Raw genomic sequence first — 25,140 nt, forward strand, 5'->3', positions numbered from 1 at the left:
TCTCTCTTACTCTGCCTCTTTTTGTTTTATTGTAATTGAGAGACCCCTTTCTTTACAGATAGAACATAGAACGTTACAGCACAGTACAGGCCCTTCGGCCCTCGATGAAGTGTCGACCTGTCATGCCGATCTGAAGCCCATCTAACCTACACTATTCCATGTACGTCCATATGCTCATCCAAATCCAGATCTTGTCAACTTCAAAGCATCTTTAGAATTCTAACTGATAATGCTTCTAGTTTTGTTTTATGCAAAATAGATGTTACACTCAATTAGTGTTTTTGTCAGATTTGTACAAATTAGCTATTTGCAAATGGTTGCCATATTCAGTTGAAAAATTGATATTCTGGTGCAAATAGTGCTGTTGTTCGGAAGAGCAGAGCAGACTTCAGTTTCATCACTTGAGAAAATTTAGTTTTAGATTTGTGTCAACTTGATGGATGTTTAATGTCTGAAAGTGTCTGGCTGAAATATTTCCTCAGTTGGAGGATGGCAGTGATTGGGTTAAGCAGTTACATGGAATGAATGACCTTTTCATCTGTATTAGTCTTCTGGACCAATCTGAACATTAGTTTGCAGCATCTACTGAACAGAGATCATGGATTAGTAACTACTAACATTTTACTGTTACGTTTATCATGAAAATGTCAGTTCATAAAAATTTAATCAGTTCTTTTATCTTTTTTTTCCAGCCAAACCAGGAGGTCAGGTGAGGTGTCAGTACTTTCCAGCAGTGGACAAAGTTGTCTTTGTGGATGACTATGCAGTTGGATGTAGAAAAGATTTGAATGGCATCTTGCTGCTTGATACAGCACTACAGACCCCGGTCTCGAAGCAAGATGATGTGGTTCAGCTTGAGTTGCCAGTTACGGAGGTAAGTTAACATTTCCTGAGCTTGGGTGTGATCTCGTTTACTGGAGATGGATCATATCAAACATGTATTTTCTCTTTTTGTTGTCTTTGAAATTCAAATGATTGTGTGTTATAGTAATTATAATCTAAACCTAAGAGTGAAGGTGAGTAAATTCTACTTACGTGGCTGATCGACATTCATGTTTGTATAGGAGTTAGCTAATCAGCCTTACTTTGGGCAGCATAGGGTTCTGGCTGTTGAGCAGTGCTACTCCTCTTACCTCTGGGTCAGGAACTGTAGGTTCAAGTCCTACCTGCTCCAGAAGGGTGTCATGTCTGAACATGGGAAAATATCTGTTATCTTACTGGTAACCACAGCCTTTCTAGCACTCGGCACCCAGTGTCTGAATAGTCTGGGGGTCTTGTTCTAATAGCTATGAATTTTCTCATGGTGGGACAAACTTTTCTGCAGTGACCTCCTGTTTAGCAGTAAGCTGAACTGGGATCATTCAAGTGAATCAAAATTAAATAATAGCACATTTGAAATTGTGAAAAAGTTGTAAGTCAGACTCTGGTTTAAAATTAAAAATTCTAAACCCTCCAGTGATGTGCGCTGTCTGGGTATTGCAGTATAGACTAAGGATCTGACTATAGTTACTTTGCTTATGCATTTCTTCCACAAATTATAAAGGATTGAATTAGAACCAGGCTGTTTCCTGAGTTGATAAAATGTGAGGCTGGATGAACACAGCAGGCCAAGCAGCATCTCAGGAGCACAAAAGCTGACGTTTCGGGCCTAGACCCTTCATCAGAGAGGGGGATGGGGGGAGGGAACTGGAATAAATAGGGAGAGAGGGGGAGGCGGACCGAAGATGGAGAGCAAAGAAGATAGGTGGAGAGGGTGTAGGTGGGGAGGTAGGGAGGGGATAGGTCAGTCCAGGGAAGACGGACAGGTCAAGGAGGTGGGATGAGGTTAGTAGGTAGCTGGGGGTGCGGCTGGGGGTGGGAGGAAGGGATGGGTGAGAGGAAGAACCGGTTAGGGAGGCAGAGACAGGTTGGACTGGTTTTGGGATGCAGTGGGTGGGGGGGAAGAGCTGGGCTGGTTGTGTGGTGCAGTGGGGGGAGGGGATGAACTGGGCTGGTTTAGGGATGCAGTGGGGGAAGGGAAGATTTTGAAACTGGTGAAGTCCACATTGATACCATATGGCTGCAGGGTTCCCAGGCGGAATATGAGTTGCTGTTCCTGCAACCTTCGGGTGGCATCATTGTGGCAGTGCAGGAGGCCCATGATGGACATGTCATCAAGAGAATGGGAGGGGGAGTGGAAATGGTTTGCGACTGGGAGGTGCAGTTGTTTGTTGCGAACTGAGCGGAGGTGTTCTGCAAAGCGGTCCCCAAGCCTCCGCTTGGTTTCCCCAATGTAGAGGAAGCCGCACCGGGTACAGTGGATGCAGTATACCACATTGGCAGATGTGCAGGTGAACCTCTGCTTAATGTGGAATGTCATCTTGGGGCCTGGGATGGGGGTGAGGGAGGAGGTGTGGGGACAAGTGTAGCATTTCCTGCGGTTGCAGGGGAAGGTGCCGGGTGTGGTGGGGTTGGAGGGCAGTGTGGAGCGAACAAGGGAGTCACGGAGAGAGTGGTCTCTCCGGAAAGCAGACAGGGGTGGGGATGGAAAAATGTCTTGGGTGGTGGGGTCGGATTGTAAATGGCGGAAGTGTCGGAGGATAATGCGTTGTATCCGGAGGTTGGTAGGGTGGTGTGTGAGAACGAGGGGGATCCTCTTGGGGCGGTTGTGGCGGGGGCGGGGTGTGAGGGATGTGTCGCGGGAAATGCGGGAGACGCGGTCAAGGGCGTTCTCAATCACCGTGGGGGGGAAGTTGCGGTCCTTAAAGAACTTGGACATCTGGGATGTGCGGGAGTGGAATGTCTTATCGTGGGAGCAGATGCGGCGGAGGCGGAGGAATTGGGAATAGGGGATGGAGTTTTTGCAGGAGGGTGGGTGGGAGGAGGTGTATTCTAGGTAGCTGTGGGAGTCGGTGGGCTTGAAATGGACATCAGTTACAAGCTGGTTGCCTGAGATGGAGACTGAGAGGTCCAGGAAGGTGAGGGATGTGCTGGAGATGCACCTCCTCCCACCCACCCTCCTGCAAAAACTCCATCCCCTATTCCCAATTCCTCCGCCTCCGCCGCATCTGCTCCCACGATAAGACATTCCACTCCCGCACATCCCAGATGTCCAAGTTCTTTAAGGACCGCAACTTCCCCCCCACGGTGATTGAGAACGCCCTTGACCGCGTCTCCCGCATTTCCCGCGACACATCCCTCACACCCCGCCCCCGCCACAACCGCCCCAAGAGGATCCCCCTCGTTCTCACACACCACCCTACCAACCTCCGGATACAACGCATTATCCTCCGACACTTCCGCCATTTACAATCCGACCCCACCACCCAAGACATTTTTCCATCCCCACCCCTGTCTGCTTTCCGGAGAGACCACTCTCTCCGTGACTCCCTTGTTCGCTCCACACTGCCCTCCAACCCCACCACACCCGGCACCTTCCCCTGCAACCGCAGGAAATGCTACACTTGTCCCCACACCTCCTCCCTCACCCCCATCCCAGGCCCCAAGATGACATTCCACATTAAGCAGAGGTTCACCTGCACATCTGCCAATGTGGTATACTGCATCCACTGTACCCGGTGCGGCTTTCTCTACATTGGGGAAACCAAGCGGAGGCTTGGGGACCGCTTTGCAGAACACCTCCGCTCAGTTCGCAACAAACAACTGCACCTCCCAGTCGCAAACCATTTCCACTCCCCCTCCCATTCTCTTGATGACATGTCCATCATGGGCCTCCTGCACTGCCACAATGATGCCACCCGAAGGTTGCAGGAACAGCAACTCATATTCCGCCTGGGAACCCTGCAGCCATATGGTATCAATGTGGACTTCACCAGTTTCAAAATCTCCCCTTCCCCCACTGCATCCCTAAACCAGCCCAGTTCATCCCCTCCCCCCACTGCACCACACAACCAGCCCAGCTCTTCCCCCCCACCCACTGCATCCCAAAACCAGTCCAACCTGTCTCTGCCTCCCTAACCGGTTCTTCCTCTCACCCATCCCTTCCTCCCACCCCCAGCCGCACCCCCAGCTACCTACTAACCTCATCCCACCTCCTTGACCTGTCCGTCTTCCCTGGACTGACCTATCCCCTCCCTACCTCCCCACCTACACCCTCTCCACCTATCTTCTTTGCTCTCCATCTTCGGTCCGCCTCCCCCTCTCTCCCTATTTATTCCAGTTCCCTCCCCCCATCCCCCTCTCTGATGAAGGGTCTAGGCCCGAAACGTCAGCTTTTGTGCTCCTGAGATGCTGCTTGGCCTGCTGTGTTCATCCAGCCTCACATTTTATTATCTTGGAATCTCCAGCATCTGCAGTTCCCATTATCTCTGTTTCCTGAGTTGGTTCGTTTAAAAGACAGTACTTTCATTCAGAAATGGTTAAATTAAGATACATCTTCAACTGTAAAGAATTGTGAAAGCCAGGCAGCTAAATTAAAGTCTTGTTTTCTGCAAACGTGATCAGATCAAAACAAGTACTTGCGCAAAAATCATAAATAGTTTTCCCTTCTTCCCACTCTACACTGTAGGAAGATTACTCAAACTACCGTTGTGAAAAGTTTGTCAGTGAATGAAATGAAACTTTCTATTTTACCCTTCTCTTTCACATGTCGGGGATTTGCCACACTTTGAGTGAGTGATGAATAATCTTAGGTGTAAAGTATCCTCATTCAGATACCAGGAAAAAAAACTGGCAGTCATTTTAAAAAGAATTGTCGTTCGGAATTCATAGTTGTAGACTGTCTTTTTGTCTTTCACTTTTTTTGAACTTACAAGTTACTTCATTCTCCAAGAAGCATTTCTGGAACTATTACCATATCAAATGTGGATGTGTAGAGGAATTTTCTTTCTCCAACTTTTAATTATCTGAATATAGACCAGGATAGTGTTAGTATAAAAAGGCAGAGTACTGAGGGAAATGAGAATGGAAATTAGAGGCACTGACAATTTTTCAGTCTTCCTTATGCTTGGAGTGGTGCCAGAGGACTGCAAACAAATTGCAAATGTCATGTCCTTTTTCAAGATATTACAATGAACCCAAGCAACTGCAGAACAATTAGTATAACTTTTGGTGGTGGGAGCCCTCTGGAAACAATAATTCAGGTGAAATTAATAATCACATGGATAATTGCAAGTTAATTAAGGAGAACCAGTGAAGGAGACCATTCTGACAGTGTATGGGTCAGTCTTCAGATGAGCATCTCACTTCAGACGATTCTCGGTTTCGCCCAAACGTTTGGACATTGTTTCTTTCAAACAGCCATCTAATTTCCCTTTGCCTCAATTGAACCCGCCTCCTCAAAACTCCCTGCAGTGCTTTTCAGGCCCTAACCATATCCTGTGTGAAGCAGTTTTTGCTCTAATCAATTTTGGTTATTTCCCATTGTATTAAATCTTTGCTATCTTGCTCATGATATTTTCAGGAGTGCGAATGATTTCTTAATGGAAAGTTATATTTGACTACAGACTAGAATTGTTTGAGGAGCTAACAGGCTTGATGAGGCAGATACCATTGGTGTGCATAACACAGTGTCACACTCCAGATATCTCAAAATAAAAGCAATAGTAGTGACGTGGACTCAAATTCAGATGAGTGATAGGAAACAGAATCATGTTTAACATGTTTTTTTTTCCAGGCTGGAGAAAGGTCTGTAGTGGAGTTCCCAAAGGGTCAGTGGTGAGACTGCTGCTTTTTCTCACATAATAATGATTTAGACCTTGTTGTACAGAGCACAATTTCAAATTTTGTGAGTGGAGCAAAACTCGGAGGATTGTGTAAGACTTCCAAGAGGTCATTTGTAATTTGATGGCCTGGGCAGAAAAGTGGTTGATCTTCGATCTAAAGACACGTGAGGTGATGTATTTTGGTAGGAGAGCCATGGAGACGCAATATGGAATGAAGGATGCACCTCTAAAGGGAATGGAGGACAGAGGGACCTAGATGTAGATGTACAGAACTCATTAAACATGGCAGGTGTGTCAGGTGAGCAGTTAATAAAGTATCCTGTGTCCTAAGAATCTTTATTGGAAAATGAATCTTTATTGATAAGGCCAGTAGAGCAAGGAAGCACTGGCAATGATTGTGTTCAACTTCTGTAACGTGCTAGTCTCGGCTGAAGCATTACTTCCTGTTGTGGACCCACAGTTTAGGATGTGAAATAATTAGAAAGACTACAGAAGAGATTTTTGAGAATGATTCCAGGGATAATTTTAATTATGAAGATGGATTGCAGAGGTTGGGGCCACTAGCCTTCAAGGAAGACAAGACAGAGAGGAAATCTTACAGAAGTATTTGAAGCCTAGAGAGAAAGATGGAAATATAACTAAATTACGAGAAAACATTGCCACTCTTTTTAAAAAAAAAATCAAGAATTTCAGTAATAGACTTTTCAGTAATAGATTTCAAGAAACAGTAAAAAAGCCAAAAGTGATACAAGGAAAAACTTGTACATGCTGTGTGTGGATTGGGTCGGGAGTGCACAGCAAGAGAATCTGGAGGAAGCACGTTGATCAAGGCTTCCAAAAGGGAATTAGATGGCTGTTTGAAATGGAACAATATTCAAGGTTATTGGGGGTTAAGGCAGGAGCGTAACACTGAGATGCTGATTTGGCAAGCTGGCCCAAACATAATCAGCTGAATAGCCTCTATCTTCACTGTAACAGTTCTGAATATTCTGTGAAACTTAACTAAATTATGGGTCTATAGGTCTTAACTTTCACATAGTTTAATTTAGAAGGCTAATTGCAAAAGTTAGTGTTATGATTATATTCCCATTGTCATTTCTTTTCAACAATCCTTCAATTCCTCTGGTAGAAATAAAAACAAAATGCCAGAGAAACTCAGCAGGTTTGGCAGCATCAATGAAAAGAGAAACAAAGTTAACATTTAAATCCAGTATAGCTCTATGAAATCCAATGGTAAACTCTTAGTAAAATTGGCAACTGACCCTGGCACTATAGAAGCTTTTCCTTTTGCTTTTGCCTGTGTCTCCACTGCCATGAATATTAAAGGCTTTTAGAATACGAAATAGATGTGGATTCAGAGGAATGATGGTAAGGCAATAATCGTGGAAGGATTCTAAGGGTGCCCTTGAACGCAAGTTTGAAGTGCAAATGTTTTGTTCAAGCATCTCAATCCAACATGGCATTATAGCCATAAAATCTCAATCTCATATTTGTGTTCATTGTGTACATTCTGCCAAGTAATATCATACAATATGTGACAACATGATACCTGTCTGGTGGGTTAAGCATTGTGCGTAGCTTTTTTTAAAAAATGTGTAAAACTATAGTTTACCATATACTTACAGGACATGTCATGTATCTTCTTGCACAATGATGTTGACTTTTGATATTTTTGATCTTTGCATTCAAAATTTCAAGGCCATTCTTTTAAAATGCAAATTTTATTGTCAATTTTTTTCCTATTAATACCTGAGTGCATGTTGGAATACTTAATAACTCCTCCCTGGGCCGAGTATTATCAGTAGAAGAGATCTATTGACATTCAGCCTTTAAAATGCCATTAGGCAATATAACGTTGCACCTCAACACACATACCATATCTTGCAACAGTTCATTTTAGCAGCACCATCAAATGCTTATTACTTTTTTTAGTACTTTCAACTATTAACAGTTTCAGTGCTGTACTGTCAAGTATGCTATCTTGACAGAGGGCATAAAACATTATTTGGCACTGTTCAAAGAACAGAGACCTTTCCTTGGTCATCTGGTCAATATTTATACTTTAATCAAAGGGACTTTTTGTATAAACCCAATACTCTTTTGAATAATTTTCAGATTGCTGCCTGTAATAAATATTACTACAGAGCATGTCGTGACAATGGTATATATACAAATGTATGGGTATTTTTAAGTGTTGTGGTGCTTATTTCTCCTGTGACCTGCATAGGTATTTTTTCTGCAGATCTAGAGTTGAATTTTGCTGACTCTCAGACTCATTTTATTGTTTGTGTACTGTCTTTATTTAACTTACAGGCCCAGCAATTGCTATCTGCTTGTCTAGAGAAGGTGGAGGTCTCATATATAGAAGGGTACGATCAGTTTATCTCTCAATTGAAGGATGGGCTGCAAAATACTTCACATGAGACAGCAGCAAATCATAAAGTTGCAAAGGTTTGTGAAAACTTTAGTAAATTTCTTCAAAGGATGAGATTATGCCAAATGCTTTCACTTGTGGGAATCCCCTGAACTGTCCCTTCAAGCACTCGTTAGAATTTGGTGACAATTGTCAAGGCACTCAAGTTGAAGTTCTGTGATGGAGTAAATGAAATTTCATGTGTAGTATTACCACTGTTTAGGAAGCAGTTGCCTTTTTATCATAATAGCACTGTCCTTTTGCAGCTGTAGCATCAAGACCGATGGGAGCCGTGGTACTATTCAGGCATTTGTAGCCATTACTGTTCCTGTTTTCTTGCAATGTGCAATGCTGGAAAGACCACATTTATTTGACATTCTTCATATTTGACATGACAGAGCTGTAATGCTGAGTCATCCATAGTGATTCAGTCAATCTTGAAATTGGCTGCTCCTTACTAGTTTTCTCTTACAAACGTAGCTAGCCTGTGACAATCGTCCTGCTGCTGTTCTCCCTATCCCTGAACAACTCCTTGGGTGAGATCAGGTACTATGACAGACAGTGGACTTGGATATCTGCTAATTAATAATTTTCTGTTTTTGTGAAATGCTGAGCCATGTTATGAATCTGTCTTTCTGGGCTTACAGTAAGATATGTCCTTTTCTTTTACAGTGGGCAACAGTCACTTTTCATCTTCCTCATCATATCCTGAAATCAGTTGCCAGTGCCATTGTAAATGAGTTGAAAAAGACCAATCATAATATTTCTGCCCTGTCCGTAGCCTCATCCGTAATGGATAGGCTATCCTACCTCTTGCCAAGTGCTCGACCTGAACTTGGTGTGGGCCCTGGTCGCTCAGTGGACAGGTATGTGATAATTTTCTGTTCTTAGAATAGAACTAACTTATAATGTTAAATTTCCACTAAGTATGTCGCATTCTTGAATGAATTAATAATGTTGTATTCAATGATGTGCTATGTTAGCTAAGTACTCAACTGTGAAACAATTGGAGTTCTTGCTTAGCTCTTAAATAATCTCTGTGATTACTCTCATAACTTAGAGGAGTGGAGACAAAGATAAGACATATATGTGTGGTTTTAACAAATCAATTATTTTTGTCATTTTGTCACAACGTTCTGTGGTAGATTTAGAATAAAATCATTGCTATTTGCACTTCTTTCTTCAGTAAAACAGTGCAACTGGATTTGGATTTGGCTTCTGGTTTTTTCATATGTGTGTATAGCACGTTTGGGGATCAGCTTTTGAGTACTTTTATCCCAATGTCAACATAAGATTAATTCAGTGTGGTATGAAAATTGGATTCCAACATCAATAGAAGGGGAAGCACAGTGGATAAATGCTACCATGTGTTTTTGTTACTTTATCACCTGCATTCTGAATGTATTGACTAATAATCTTATGAAGGCATTTTGTTACATGTCGGTTAAATACAGGACTAACTTCAACTTTTATCTCAGACACCAAAGGACAGATAAAATGATTCAAATCATGTGGTGAATGCTAATTTCTATATATAAAGCACTGTTATACATGGGTTTTTTGTTTTCTTAGTCATGCAGTGACAAATGCTTGGCAAGAATTTTTATTGAGAATGAAATTCATGTATGTTAGTTCATTTTGTTTGCTAGCTTTGGAAGCTGAGAGAGGTTTTTGGTTTTTCCCATTCAGCTTCCTTCCCTGTTTTACTTTTGGCCTTGTCCAAAATAGAAGCTGGCACAATCACAGCTACCATTGTTCCTTTATTTATTACAATGTGTCCTCATTTAAAGTAGACTATTTAACATGACTTGCTTTAGCATCACTAAGTTAATGCGGCCTGTGATCATATTGAACATCACGAAGTGCATTATTACCCATTAGGTGCCTACCCCTGCTCCCCAGCATCCATGCTATGTCCTTTCCAATTCCTGGTCTCCTTTATTATTCCTAACCTCTGAATTACCAACCCCATCTTCTCACTGATGCACATGCTGCTTCCCTCTTATGGATTTGTGTTTCTGTTGAAGACCCAAATTTAGTCGATGTTGTGGGACTGCAGGCCCTGATTATTCAGTAGTGCTAGCGCTTTCACTATTTCTGGAATATTTTAAATGACTTTGGAAGCTACACCTGTCTTGCTGCTCTTCTCCCAGGCCTTCACTCGTAGATTCACGTGGGGGAAGTGGCAAGTGTGAGCATTTTTGCTTAAAGAGGCTCTAGGGAACATAAACTGCAGTTTTAACCCCATGGTTTCACTTAGTGGTTTCAGTTACCATTGTGACTTTTAGGAGCTTGACCAGAACTTTAAGGACTTCCCTAATACCTATTTAAAACAATAATTACATTAGCTCCTTTTTTTTTTCCAATTTCCTTGTGGACATAGGTGTTGCTGGCTTGAATTTATTGTCTATTCATATATACAATAAATATACAGTAATAACTGTGGAATACTACTGCAACAAATATATCAACTTTGAAAAGTAGGCAGGCAGTCATTGTGAGATGGAGTAGATTTGGGCTCTTGCACTGGATTTGGGAAGATGTGTCTCTCTGTAGGGATCCTTTAAGTTGGGTACTTTGTGGTTATGAGTTGGAGAGTAAGTCAGTTTGCAAGGTTTCTGCCTAATAATGGGAACTGTGTGTAGAGTGTGGACTTGTGCATTGCAAGTACTTGTCTTCTTTTCTGCTGCCGACTGTGCCCATAATAAGGGGATGTTAAATGAAACAGCAAGGTAAGTGATTTACCCATAAAACTTTACAATATAACAATTTTAATTTGCCATTTAGGTCACTAATGTATAGTGAGGCCAACAGGCGAGAAACCTTCACCTCTTGGCCACATGTTGGATACAGATGGGCTCAACCTGATCCTATGGCGCAGGCAGGATTCTATCACCAAGTAAGTTCTGAAGTAGTCATTCCCAGTACTGTAAAGTTATGTAGCTTTTGCTTGCAATCAATATCTTTTGAATTATAATGACCAGAATTATTAAAATGACGTAAATATAAAATCTCTGGTATTTGTAGCCGAGTATCAAGTGGAAAATATTGATTTTGTACCAGGAAAGTTGACAACAGATTAAAATAATTGTTTAACTTTATTCATGAGGAGATGATTAGTTTCTTCATCTGAATTCACCAGTGTATCATGACAACAATATGTGAGAAGCAAACCTTGCATTTTATCATTGGATTGTGAAAAAGTTGATTTTATCAAAATGTCCTGTTGATTCGTTTCTTGTTTCTGCTGTGTGCATTAAGTGCTATTGTTACACTTGATGTCTTTCCACTAATGAGGAAAGAATTGCTTGGGGCTCCTACTCTGGATCACTGTCCAGTGTCTTTGTAAAGCATTATTTAATTTTGTCTCAAGGTTTTGGGATTTGAAGCAGGCATTATCAGATACGCTGACCGAATCCCTTTTTTTCAAATATAGCCAGCTTCCTCTGGTGATGACCGGGCCATGTGTTTTACGTGTAGTGTTTGCTTGGTGTGCTGGGAGCCCACAGATGAACCTTGGTAAGTAAGGTGCACCATACTTGTGCAAAATGGATGAAATCAAGATGCTGAACTTGCTACAGAATTTCTAAAGAATTAGTCGTAGACCTGTACAGCATGGAAACACCCTCCAATCCCACTCGTCCGTCGAGAAGATATCCTAAATTAATCTAGACCCGTTTAGCCCATACCCCTCTCAACCGTTGCTATTCATGTACACATCTAGATGTAACTGTATTAACCTCCCCCACTTCCTCTGGCAGCTCCTCAACACGTACCACCTTCTATGTGAACAATTTGCCCCATAGGTCCCTTGTAAATCATTTCCCTCTCACCTTAAACTTGTGCCCTCTAATTTTGGACTCCCATACACTGGAGAAAGGATATTGGCTTTTATCCTATCTATGCCCCTTATGATTTGTTTAACTTCTATAAGATCAACCCTCAGCTTCCAAGGACACTTTTAAAAAGCCATTGCTCCCTTGCAGTGAGCTCCTCCATACAGGTTTTTCCAAGGTCAGCTGTGAATTTTGCTGTTTGTTTATTTTTCCTAGAATGAACCTTTGAACTGCCTCTACCATTTTTGCATCTTTCCAAAATAAGGAGCTTAAAGCAGCGCACGTTTTTTCAGATGTGGTCTCACCAATGCCCTGTTTAATTGAAACATAACCTCCTAGTTTTGCATTTGATTTTGTTGGAACAATTTGAATAAATTTCCAAACCCTGTCCAAGCCCTTGACCTCCTGCCTAATGTCTGGTGCTCAGAATTGAACATAGTATTCCAACAGGGGAGCCATTCCAGGCTTTGGCAATACACCCTTGAATTGTGCTTGACCTTGAGAAGCCTCAGCGGCTCTTCAAGCAGCTTTCTCAACTTCAAAATGATAGTTGCTTTACCAGATCAGGAGGATTTAAAACCAACTGAGCACCACATGAACTCTGCATCTAAGAGTGTGTGGTCAGAGCAATGAATGAGGTGCCGGGCACACTCAATGTTCCCCTTAACAACAACACCACCCCCTTACCCGTCCCCTGCCCTCAGATTTGCCAAAAGCTAGTGGCCCTGACGTCAGGGTATGCCACTGGCCACAGTTTACTGAGACCAGCCACAGTCATGCTGCCTCGGATCCCGTTGTCCTGGGTAACGGTGATGGTTTAATTGTTGCCAGCTGGATTAAGGATGGTAGTTTTAAATCATAGAATCGTAGAATCCCTACAGTATGGAAACAGGCCCTTCGGCCCAACAAGTCCACACCGAACCTCAGAGCATCCCACCCAGATCCATCCCCCTATAACCCACCTAATCTACACACCCCTGAATACTACAGGCAATTTAGCATGGCCGATCCACCTCGCCTGCACGTCTTTGAACTGTTGGCGGAAACCGCGGCATGATAGGCCCATTCTCTCAGTCTGCGTCACTTTGTAATTGGAGGGTAGTGCGGTAATAAACACATGCATTCTGTTATAGTTGAGATTTTATCTATATGCTCGTTTTTAAAAAAAAATTACATTAAATCTGCATGGACTGTCAGTTCTAGAATTTCTCATTTAATTCGTGCCTTGTGGAAAGACAACAGAGCTGCTTCATTATAGATGAATACTTATATTGAGATTTAATTTTAAATTTTCATAAGATCATGTTTAGGAGATAATGAAGGCTTTGCATGTTTTGTCTTTCATCTCCACAACATCAAATGTTTTTTATGCAACTTAGGTCAGAACATGAGCGGCATTCTCCTAATTGTCCATTTGTGAAAGGTGAACACACGCAAAATGTGCCACTGTCAATAACATTGGCAACAAGTCCTGCACAGTTTCCCAGCATAGATGTTCCTGACCGAATAGCATGTGTTGGCTTTGGAAGTTGTCCTCATTTCTTGGCTGCATCGACCAGGCGTGGAAAGATCTGTATATGGGATGTATCTAAAATGATGAAGGTACTTGTTACTTTATTTGTTCTTCCGAAGGACTTCTCAGGCTGACTGGAAAATATGGAATTGGCCATCGAGAACGGTCTCTACAAGTGATTGGTGGCAAAGTGGTACAAATGTGTAGCACAGGTGATTAGCTTTCATGCAGGCATTTGTTTTTGTTGTTTGGAGTATAGAACTTGAGTATTGCTGAAAGAAGGCATTTTGCTAAAGCTTACTGTCTTGCAGTCATTAGTACAATTTGCAACAGTTCCATTTTCTCATGAAGTTGGGGCTGAAGAGGAACAACGTTCCCATGAAATAAATTTCATTTGCCAGACAATGCATTGTTTCCTCTGGAAGGTTAGAAGGGCAAGGTGAAACCTCACTTGGAGTATTGGTACCCTTATTTAAGGAAGGATAAAAGTACATTGGAAGCAGTTCATCGACTTACTGGACCAGGAGCTGGAATGGGTAGCTGACTTAGTGGGAATGGTTGGACAGGCTAGGTTTGTATCTGGTGGAATTGAGTAAGAAGTGATTTGATTGAAGCACAAACCAGAGGGGTCTTGACAGGGTGGGTGTAGAAATGATGTTTCCTTTTGTAGGAGATATAAGAAGTAGAGTCACTGCTTAAAGTTAAGGTTTAGCACATTTAAAACCGACGTTTTTTTTTCTCTGTGGGTTCTCTCTCTTTGAAGCTCAGTTTCCATTACCTTTTGACAAAGACAATCTTTGTATATTTTTAAGGTTGAAATAGATTGTTGAAAAGCGAGTGAGTGAAAGGTTATCAGGGTTGGCAAGAATGTAGAGTAATCAGATCAACCAAGATTTATTTTAATGGCAGAGCAGGCTTGAGAGGCCATGGTGTATTCCAGCTCTTAATTTGTATATATGAACCAAGGAAGCAGAAAATGGTGGAAGTAGATGATTTTGTTTCTGTTTGACTGCTAGATTGGACTTCATGAAGTGAGTGGCCCACTGCTATGTTTCTTTTAAAAAGCTCAATTTTAATATCAGTTTTGTAAATTTTCTTCAGTAGAATGTCAATGTCTACAAAGATCAGTCTGTATACCCTCAGGAAGTAACTTGATGTAACTGAGGAATTTGGAAATGGTAAATAAATGAATACTTAGAAATGAAACCACATTTCATGGACAATTTCCATGAAAGGTGCATCGCCCTATGTGTCCTTGAACCTGAAGCGAACCATTAAAGACCAAATCAAACGCATGCATTACATTTTTAAAGACTTTTTAAAAGGTACTTTCTTCCCCCTTTCAAGTTGCTGTGTGTCATCTTTGACAGAAAGGGTGTCCTATTCCAAAGCCTCTGCCCTTGTGACCAAGACTGCTGCTGAAAGGATTCATGTTGACCTTAATTTCTTTTAGGGAAATATGTGGCTTTGTATGTACATTCCAATGATTTCACAACATGGGGAGGTTTGTTTCCAAGAGCCTATATTCTACCACTTTGTGGATTGATTGAATCTGTTGCCCCAGATTGTGTTGTTCGGTTTGTACGTGTCAGACGTCCTCTTTTAATCGTGTTTTTTAAAATCCAGGTTCATTTGAAATTTGACATCAACCCATATGACGCAGCAATTTTGAGGCATATCTCTATACCTGAGGTAGAACATGGGCCAAGTAGTGAATCCCGGAGGCCAACCCTGGCATGGTTGGAAGACTCTTCCAGTTGTTCTGATATACCAAAATTAGAAGGTGACAGGTAATGAGCTAATTATAGTAAAATTTTAAATTTGTTTTCTAAATTACTGCTTCAGTTTGACATATTCCAGCTCCTGGAAAATTTCCAGTTGGAGGCCATGTTACATATGCTTCATCAAATTTTTTGTTTAACATAGTGATGATCAACTGGAAGATTCTGATAGTGAAGAGCATTCCAGAACAGATTCGGCAACAGGTATGATCATAATGAAAACTTTCCAGCCATCTCCATACCAGTACTTCCTTTAATGTTGATCCAACATAATCAAGCACACATCAATGTTGTTTGCTGGTTGGCTCATTTCAGGACATCAGAGCTAATTGTTTAGAAAGCAACCATGTTATGTACAATGTCATGAGAATTATGATGCCTGGAGCTGGGAATGTAATTAGAGGAGAAGGAAAATAAACATTCATAATGATAAAGTTAGTTTTGATTACCTCGGATGTAAATTAGGAACCTAAGCAACAGTCACAACTTTCTTGATCATGTCAAACTTTGTGGTTATCAATGGGACCAAGCTGATGTGTTTTACTCCACACATTGAGAATCTACAGAGATAGTGGGAACTGCAGATACCGGAGAATCTGAGATAACAAGGTGTAGAGCAGGATGAACACAGCCGACTAAGCAGTGTGGGCCTTAGGCCCGAAACATCAGCTTTCCTGCACCTCTGATGCTGCTCGGCCCTCTGTTCATCCAACTCTACACCATGTACTTTGAGAATCTACACCCAACTTTATCCCATGACCTAAGGTGTCAGAAGTGACCGTTAGTAGTGCACGCATCCTAAAGTTGGAGTGTGTGTTTGAGCCCATTTCCCAGACTTGGGCACAAATTCCAGGCTGACACAATAGGGAAGCCTTGAAGAAGGCATGCTCTGTATTGACATTGCCAGCTTTTTGATGAGACAGTACAAGGCTCAAGGTCCTCAGGTGGATAAAACGGATTCCATAACACTGGTCAAAGAAGGGCATGGATGTTCTGATCTGTATCATTATCTGATCATTTATCATGTTGCTGTTCGTGACAACTTGCTATGTGAAAGTTTGCAGCTGCATTTCATACATTATGAACATGCAGAATTAATTTTATTGGCCACAGAAATATCAGGCAGTGAAAGTACGTGATGCACATTTTACTGAATAATTGGACATGTGTTGTCAACTGCTGCTATTAGTGGAATTACATGATTTCTACTATAGGGACAAAAGTCTTCAGAAATCATGTTAATACCAGATTTGAAGAATGAAATAATGTGATAGTTCACTGTTTGGGCGATAGTCACAGTTATGTTGAATCATCAGACTTTTCATTTTAATATTCTAAAATGTTTATCTTATTTTTATTAGGACACACATCACAGAAGGAGTGCAACTTGGATGTCAGCATAGATGTAACTACATTGAGTATTCTTCAGCAGCCTGAAAAGCGTCAGTGGGAGATAGTGGCAAATGTAATTGAGGACACAGTTAAAGATCTGGAGGAACTGGGTGGAAACACATCCACTGTCAACAATAAGAGTGAAAAATCTAAGGAAAAACATGCTGAGCAGCAAAACATTCCCTATCCATGTTTATTAGCAGGAGTTTTATTATCTTACAAATCTGCTGCTGCTTCTCCTATTAGTAGTCAGTCACGGAGATCTTTGGACTCTTTAAGCAGGACTCAAGGTGAAAATGTGTCTGAGCAAGTGACAGTGGACAATGAATCCTGTAGTAACTCAGAACTGAGTTCACCATCAGTAAGAAGGACCTTGCCTTTATTGTTGCTTTATAGCATTAAAGAATCTGATGAAAAGGCAAATAAAGTTTTTGCACAAATGAACAATCTTGTGAATAAAAGTTTACACGATGAAGGCTTCACCGTTCCACAGATAATAGAAATGGAATTAGATAGTCAGGAACAACTCTTATTGCAGGATCCTCCTATGACTTACATTCAGCAGTTTGCTGATGCTGCAGCTAACCTTGCCTCTGTAGACTCTGAAAAATGGAGTTCATTGGTTCCAAAACCTGGTGCCCTAGCCCATTGCCTGCGGCTGCCAAAGTTTGCTGAAGAGGAAAGCCTCCATGTTGATTCTATCACGCCCTGTGCTGACGGAATTCATCTTTTGATAGGACTGCGGACTTGTCCTGTTACACCCTTGAGTGCAATAAGTCAAGTAGAGGCCTTGAATAATTTAAATAAGTTGAACTCTGCACTGTGTAATAGAAGTAAAGGAGATTTAGAATCAAACCTAACTATAGGGATTAATGCAGATATTGGATTTCTTCAGGAAGAGTCACCAACTGACACAAAAAGCCCACTTATAATTCAGCCTGAGGAAAGAACTCTGAGTGGTGGTTATCTTCTGCTTTATAAGATTAATTACAGCACAAGGATAGTAACTTTAGAAGAGCAACCTGTCAAAGTCCAGCATATCAAAGATCCACAAGACGCGGTTACCTCACTAATATTACTTCCACCAGATGTGTTGGATAATAAAGAAGACGATTGTGAGGAATTAATAGATGAAGCAACTTTGACTTCAAAAAACGGAATTGTGAGGGAAAAGAAATCTAACGCATCTAATCTGGGGCACTTAGTAGTCACTACTCAGGGAGGATTTATTAAAATTTTAGATCTCTCAAACTTTGAAACTCTGGCTAATGTGGAGCCACCTAGGAAAGAGAGCAGTAATGAACTAGACCCTTTTATCTCAGTGGTGTACTGCTCTGGAACAGACAGACTTTGTGCTTGCACCGATGGTAAGAAAGCTTCACTCATCCTTTGTCTTAAAAAAATGTAATTGTTTAAAAAGCAAGACTCTGAAGTTTTCAACTTTTGATTTGAAATGTTTTCTGTATCTAATGATTCTCTTGTGAATTTTTACCCATTTGGTGTAATTTTTATAATGTTTGTAAGAGCACGCTTTTCCATAATTGGGCATCTGTGTTGTCAAACTGCATTTTACAAGCAGTTGAAAGCTTGTTATACAATTCTGTTAAGATACACTATCATTAATGCAGGGTGTTTGAGGTGAGTGAATTGGCATTTTACATATCCTTTGAAGCTAACCATGTTTTTCCTGTTACAACAGCAGCAAATATCTGGCTTATTAATTTTATCATCTCTACAGAGATATCAGAAGTCATTTGAGAGAAATATTTAAATTCCCGATGACCAACTTAAACAAATCGCCCAACAAGATTTCGGGATTTAAGACTTTTACTGTAACAGACGAAAATAATTGATTTAATGCTGCATGAAGACAACTAATACTCCGAACTATCCAATATTGATTTCCTCATATAATTGACATCATACTGCTCATATATATGTACTTAATAGCATGCTTTCTGAAGAACTGCAGTCATTCCAGAAAAAAAACAACTAAAATCACTCTCTGTTTCTTAACTGGATCTTATCTCTCCGTTTTGCAAAGATGTGACAGGCAGCAAGCATTGAAGTTCTTCTCCCTCAGTCTTCTGAAAATTCCCACCTCTAATTTTTAAATGGTGGACATGGCTTCACTGTCCATTCTTTCAACACACGATTCAGTGAAAAAAATAGGTCTTTAAAAATAAAGCTAAATGCCAAAACACACTCTGTTCCTTGAGCTTGAAGTTCTTGTTGAATTGCTAACTCCAAATGGAGTTATTGTCAAAAGAATTTCGCAGCTCTGCTTTAAATTTGAGAGAGTTTAATCATAACAATCTTCTAAGCCCTCTGAGTCAAATTACTGTTTTAATTTGCATGTTTACATAGAGGTTTTTGACTCTTTATTTGGTTTGAAGTTCTTTCTAATTTTAGAACAAAAACAGGGCACATTTACCCCAGGACCCCCAAATTTGTATTTTTCTCCTGATGGCCATAAGTTTATACTTAAGCCTCTGTAGCTTGAATTGATGGCTTCCTGGATTAGTGCGAATATGATTGATTTGTTTCCTTATCAGCCTGTCTTCCTCTTTCTTTACATACCCTATCTCCACTTCATTTCCCTAGCAGTGGAATTAGATGGCTTATTACTTTGAGGGATGCCAATTAATGATTCTGTAGATACTGTTGTTGAAGCCAGTTCTCCCCACCCCACCTCAGATACTGTTGATTGGGCAAGAATTAAAGTTTTACCTGAAAAAATCATTCTTGGCCTTTTCCCGACTCTATCTCCATATTAAATTCTCCGAACACCCGGTGAGAAGGACTCGAAGTGTATCTTGTTGTGTTTAGATAGCATTCATTTAATGTTTTCAGTGCAGTTTTTCAGACCAACATATCATTGCTTCAGATAGAGAGCAGACTATATGCTGGATCAGGTTTTGACCAATGAAATTGGATTAATCACTGACCTCTTATTGAAAGGGCTCCTGGGTAGCAATGACCATCATATAATTGAATTTTACATGCAATTTGCCTCGGTCCAAGGTGACTTTTTAGTTTAAACAAGGGCTATTAGGAGGGCTTGAAAACAGCTAACAAAAGTGAACTGGCAATTAAGGTTAAGGATGTAGTGGAAAATATTTAACGGGATATTCCAGAAAGTGCAGTATAGATACATTTCAACAAATAAAAATTCAGAGGGACAGAAATGCCACCTCCAGTTAAATTTATAGAAAAAGTCAAATATAACACACTCAAAGAAAAGGCATTTAATTCTGAAAAAATAGGTGGCAGCTCAGAAGATTGGACAGTCTAAAGAAACAAGTAATGAATTATTAATAGAGTAGTAAGAATGGAAAATTGGGAGAAAGTTTGACAAAAATATATAAAACTAGAAAACCGTTAACAAAGTTATCAGGTCATATTGAAACTGAGCCTGGGAGATCAGTAATGGAGGATAGGAAGATGGCAGACAAATTGAACAGAAATTTTGTGTCAGGCTTTACCAAAGAAAATCCAAGTAGCATCCCCGAAATAGTTGTAAGACAGGAATTGAAAGGGAGTGAGGAACTCAAAATTATAGTTATTGGGGAAGTAGTACTAAGTGTTGGAGCTTCATGTTCACAAGTCCACAGATCCTAATGGATTTCATCCTAGCATTTTAGAAGAAGTAGCCAATGAGATAGTTGACGCATTGGTTTTAATTTTTAAAAGCTCATTAGATTCAGGAAAGGTTCCTTTAGATTGGAAAACAACTAATGTAACTCATTTATTCAAAAAAGAAAGGAGGTAGAAAGCGGGAAACAACAGACCAGTTAGCTGAACATGTCACGGGGACAATGTTGGAAGTTATCATTAAGAAAAGTTATAACTGGGCACTTGGAAAGTTAAAGGTAATCGGGTAGAGGCAACGTGGTTCTGTCAAAAGGAAAACATGTTTAAGTAATTTATTGGATGTCTTTAAAAAAGTAATTTGTAGATAAAGGGAAACCAATGCATGCATTCTACTTACATTTTCAGAAGGCATTTGATAAAGTACCATATCAAAGGTTATTGTGTAAATTAAAAGCTCATGGTGTTGGGGTAACAGGGATGGAAGATGACTAAATGGGTCTTTTTCTACTGGCAAAATGTCACCTGTGGCATGCCTCAGGAGGTTGGTGTTGGGGCCTAAGCTCCTTCAATTTATATAAATGATTTGGATGAAGGGACCAAAGGTATGGCAGTTAAATTTGTAAAGATAGGTAGGACAGTGAGTTGGGTAGAGGGCATAAAGAAGCTACAAATATGTATAGATAAGTTTAGTGAATGGGCAAAGATCTGGCAAATGGAGTACAATGTGGAAAGGTGGGAAATTGTCCAATTAAGCGGAAAGAATAAAAAAGAAGCATGTTACATAAATAGTGGCAGATTTCAGAGTGGCAAAATCTGAATTGCAGAAAAGTAATATACAGGTACAGCATGTAATTAGGACAATTAGTAGAATGTCATATTATTGTGAGGGGAATTGAATAAAAGAAGAGCGAGGTTATGCTGCAGTTATACAGGACACTAGCAAGACCATGTCTGGATTGCTTCATATAGTACAGGTCATTGTACTTCTCGAAGGATGGTCATACATTAGAAGCAGTCAGGAGGTGTTATACCTGGATTGCCTTATGAGGAGGAAAAAAAAACTAGACAGGCTGTTTTTTTTGCTGGGATTCAGATTTAGAGTTAGGTGATTTAATTGAAATACAAGATTTGAAGGGGACTTCAGCAGTTGGAGGCTAGGATTGTATCTTGTGGAATTACGAAGAGTAAGAGGTGATTTGATTGAAAGGTAATCCTGAGATTCTTGACAATGGAAAAGATGTTTCCTTTTGTAGAGTCTAGAACTTGAGGTTAAAGTTTAAAAATAAGATTTGCTTGTTTAAGACATGTGAGGAAACATTTTTTCTGAGGTTTGAGAGTCTTTGGAATTCCCTTCCTCAAAAGGCAGTTGATGCAGAATCTTTAAACAGTTCAGAGGCAGAGTAGAGAGATTATTGTTTACCAAGGGAATGAAAGATCAAAGATATGCAGGAATAAAATGAGGTTAAAATCAGATCATTCATGATTTTATTGATTGGTGGAGCCTCATGGCCTGCGTTTGTTCATATGTGATTTTCTTCTCTTTGCCTATGTATATTCATTTCTGCGTTGTTTTCTCATGTGTTCCACAGATTGTGCCATTGTGCCCTGAAATGGCACAATCTATAAATTATCGGGGTATTTCTGAAATACAGGATGGAACTTTCTAAATTTTTCTGCTTGAGCACAGGTGACAGTTTTCTGCAGATGAATTTACAAGTGCAGTACATAACAGCTGGCTTTCTGATGCATAGATTGATACGTATTGACTTTGATTCTGGTCATGATACAATGATTAACCAGATTTCTTCTTTAGCCCTTAATGTGTAACCCCATCCATTCTTGTATGTCTTGACTGAAAGCTTTTGCCATCAGCCATCTTTGTGTCGACATGTTCCTTCGTTTCTTACTCCTTTTGTGCGATATATTTGCATGTTTCATAAGAAAATCTGTCAAGCATTACGTTAGCCATTAATGCTAAAAAGCAAGATCCCTCTTAATTGTGTTTTGGTTTTGAGCTGGGTATTTACCAAGTGGCATCAGCGCACTTCCTTGCTGTGGATAACGTTCTTCTACTTTAATTTCATTGAAGAACAGTGGAATTTCTGAGACACTTTTCAAAACCCTGCATCCCAAAGCCAGCCCAGCTCGTCCCCTCCCCCCACTGCATCCCAAAACCAGCCCAGCTCATCCCTGCCTCCCTAACCTGTTTTTCCTCTCACCTATCCCCTCCTTGCAGCTCAAGCTGCACCTTCATGTCCCACCTAGTAACCTCATCCCCCCTCCTTGACCTGTCCGTCCTCCCCGGACTGACCTATCCCCTCCCCATCTCCCCACCTACACTCTCCACCCATCCTTGTCCTCTATCCATCTTCAGTCCGCCTCCACCTCTTTATTTATTCCAGAACCCTCTCCCCATCCCCCTGTCTGATGAAGGGTCTAGACCCGAAACGTCAGCTTTTGTGCTCCTGAGATGCTGCTGGGCCTGCTGTGTTCATCCAGCTTCCCACTTTATCTTTCATCCATTTATCTTGTCGTGTCCTAGCTGCTGTGGCTCTTGCTTTAAATCCACCTAGCTAATTTCCAATCCATTTCATCAGTCTTAATCATTTTTCTCAGCATTATACAGGAAGTTATCGACAATCTTCTTAAAAACATTATTTTGTTTAATCTTATAAGATTGCCTGTGTCCATGAAGCCTGTTTTACAAGGAATTAAGTTTGATTTGTGCAATGTGATCATTTTTACTTGAGTGATTTATATTGACTGGTTCTTATTTCTCCAAATCGCTGTAAATTTGTAGCTGTTTCCATTGTGGAATGGTGACAAATCACCTGCCCTCAGGAAATTGTACAGTAATGTGCCGTGGCTTGTTTCTCACTACCTTTCCTGCATTCCACCTTGTGCTGCTGTAGTTCCAGAAAGTAAAATACTTATGCACATTTTTGGTTTGAATTTCTGATCTTACTTTCCAAGATTAGAAATTCCTGCCCCCTCATTGTGCTGCATGCATTGAACGTTCAGTGCAGAAGATAAGGATGTCACTATAAGGAATGGTGATGGACAAACTAGGGGTAGCTTGTTCTATTAGATGTGTTGGAGAAGAATGTAAAGTGGCAGCATGTGTCTCAAGAAAAGAAGGAAGAGTGCAAAACCTGATCTGTTTACAGGACGGTGGGACAATGATCAAGTGCCCACATGGTCTGACAAGGAAGGGAACTTGATAAATGATTTAATTGTCAGATTTCTGTCAGAGCTCACAAAATTTTCACAGCAGCTTGCAACTGTTCTGTAAGTTCTATAGAAAACAGAGCAAACGTTCCAACAACTTTTGCTTCAGTGTTTATGTCCTTGTTTGTACAATTTGCTCCATATATGAATGTTGAAATCTTTTGCTGTGTGATGTGCTTAGGGGGTTGGTACAGGGACCTAAGCTGCTCCAGTTTATTTGAATGATTTGGATGAAGGGACCAAAGGTATGGTAGCTAAATTGGTAAAGATAGGCAAGAGAGTGAGTTGGTAAGAGGGCACAAAGAGCCCACAAAGGTATATAGACAGGTCTCAGCTAAATGCACCCATCTTTGTCTGAGTTCAGGAGCCCATAATTTGGGGAACCCTGGCTTAAAGGAAATCAGAATGTTCTGGAAAAAGAAGTGGGGTTGATGTGAAATAATTTGCTGCAGGTTACTTTTGTTTTCAGACTTGCGTTTGGAAACATTTTTAAGTTTCTTTAACTTTTTTTCACTGTAAAAAGCAGGGTGAATGATGATTGGAGAAGGAGATGGACACTGCTGGACAATAGAGCATAAACAAGTCGAGATGGTTTCCCGCTCCTTGACTATCCAGCAATACTTGAGATGCTTGATATTTATCCAGGACAAAGAAGCCTGCTCGTTTGGCACCCCAGCCACCACTCCGTATTCACTTCTTTCACCACTTATGCACAGTGGCAGCAGTGTGTATCATCTACAAGATGCACTGCAGATACACACGCAGGCTCTTTCAAACCCACCCTTACTACCAAGAAGAAAAAGGGCAACAGATGGATGAGAACACACACTCTGCATGTTCCCCTCCAAGCCACACACCTTCCTGACTTAGAACTATATCACCTCCGTTTATTTTTGCTGGTTTTAAACTCTGAAGCTCCCTAATGGCATTTATGGGTGTTCCCACACTTCGAGGGCAATATGATTTCAAGCAGGCAGCTTATATCATCTTTTCAACGGCAAATTAGTGATGGACAATAAATGTTGGCCTTGCCAGCAATGCCCACATCCTGTATGTGAATGAATCAAAAAGAAATCTATTTGCTCCAATACAATGAAAATAAATTGTGTTGGAATTTGGTAGCACATCAAGAGTCCTTTAATTTATTTTTACATGGTATCTGAGACAGGTATGTTTCAAGTACCAAAAGAATGAAATAATAGATTTATTTATCAAAAAATTCCAATGAAGCAGTTTTTGCATGAGAATTCCCCTTGTGAAAATTAGTTGCTTAGGATTGCATGAAGAGTAAAAATCGAAGTAATTCTTTCACATTGGATTATGGGCAGTTTGTGCAGTGCCACCCATTTCAGCCTAGACTGAGATTGATCAAAGTAGTAATCTCTTCAGATTCTTGTGACTAGCATTTCTGTTAACTGTGGTTAGGCCCAAAAGGCGCTAGAACATTATTACAACCACTCAAAGAGCTTGGTCCGTGCAATGACTCACTCCTTTGATAAATGAGCATGTGACTGGAATTAATTCCTGTTTTGAAAATTGTCATTGCTACTTAGTACACTCTTGGAAAAACATGTCAATTTCCCTTAGAGGGAGTTACACATTAGAATATGATGGTGGTGCGTTTGGATTTGATGATGTTTGAGAGAATGGTAGTCTGGCTCTTTTGTGGCTCATTTAGAAAGGGTAGTTTGGATAATCAGTTTGAAGAACCAACATTGTT

The 25,140-nt window shown here is 40.7% G+C and overlaps 1 protein-coding gene across 9 annotated transcripts in view; it reads left to right on the forward strand.

Moving 5' to 3' along the window:
• The window catches only part of birc6 (baculoviral IAP repeat containing 6), a 231,075-nt gene that overhangs the window by 31,059 nt on the left and 174,876 nt on the right, over positions 1-25,140 (forward strand). For all 9 annotated transcript variants that reach the window (XM_048536940.2, XM_048536945.2, XM_048536946.2 and 6 more), the window contains exons 2-10: positions 693-874; positions 7,977-8,114; positions 8,749-8,942; positions 10,864-10,975; positions 11,513-11,595; positions 13,292-13,514; positions 15,052-15,215; positions 15,352-15,410; positions 16,568-17,965. In XM_048536940.2, coding sequence (XP_048392897.1) covers positions 693-874; positions 7,977-8,114; positions 8,749-8,942; positions 10,864-10,975; positions 11,513-11,595; positions 13,292-13,514; positions 15,052-15,215; positions 15,352-15,410; positions 16,568-17,965 — 2,553 coding nt within the window. The remainder of the gene's footprint in view (positions 1-692; positions 875-7,976; positions 8,115-8,748; positions 8,943-10,863; positions 10,976-11,512; positions 11,596-13,291; positions 13,515-15,051; positions 15,216-15,351; positions 15,411-16,567; positions 17,966-25,140) is intronic.

Source organism: Stegostoma tigrinum, chromosome 9 (assembly GCF_030684315.1).
Source record: "Stegostoma tigrinum isolate sSteTig4 chromosome 9, sSteTig4.hap1, whole genome shotgun sequence".
NCBI lineage: Eukaryota > Metazoa > Chordata > Chondrichthyes > Orectolobiformes > Stegostomatidae > Stegostoma > Stegostoma tigrinum.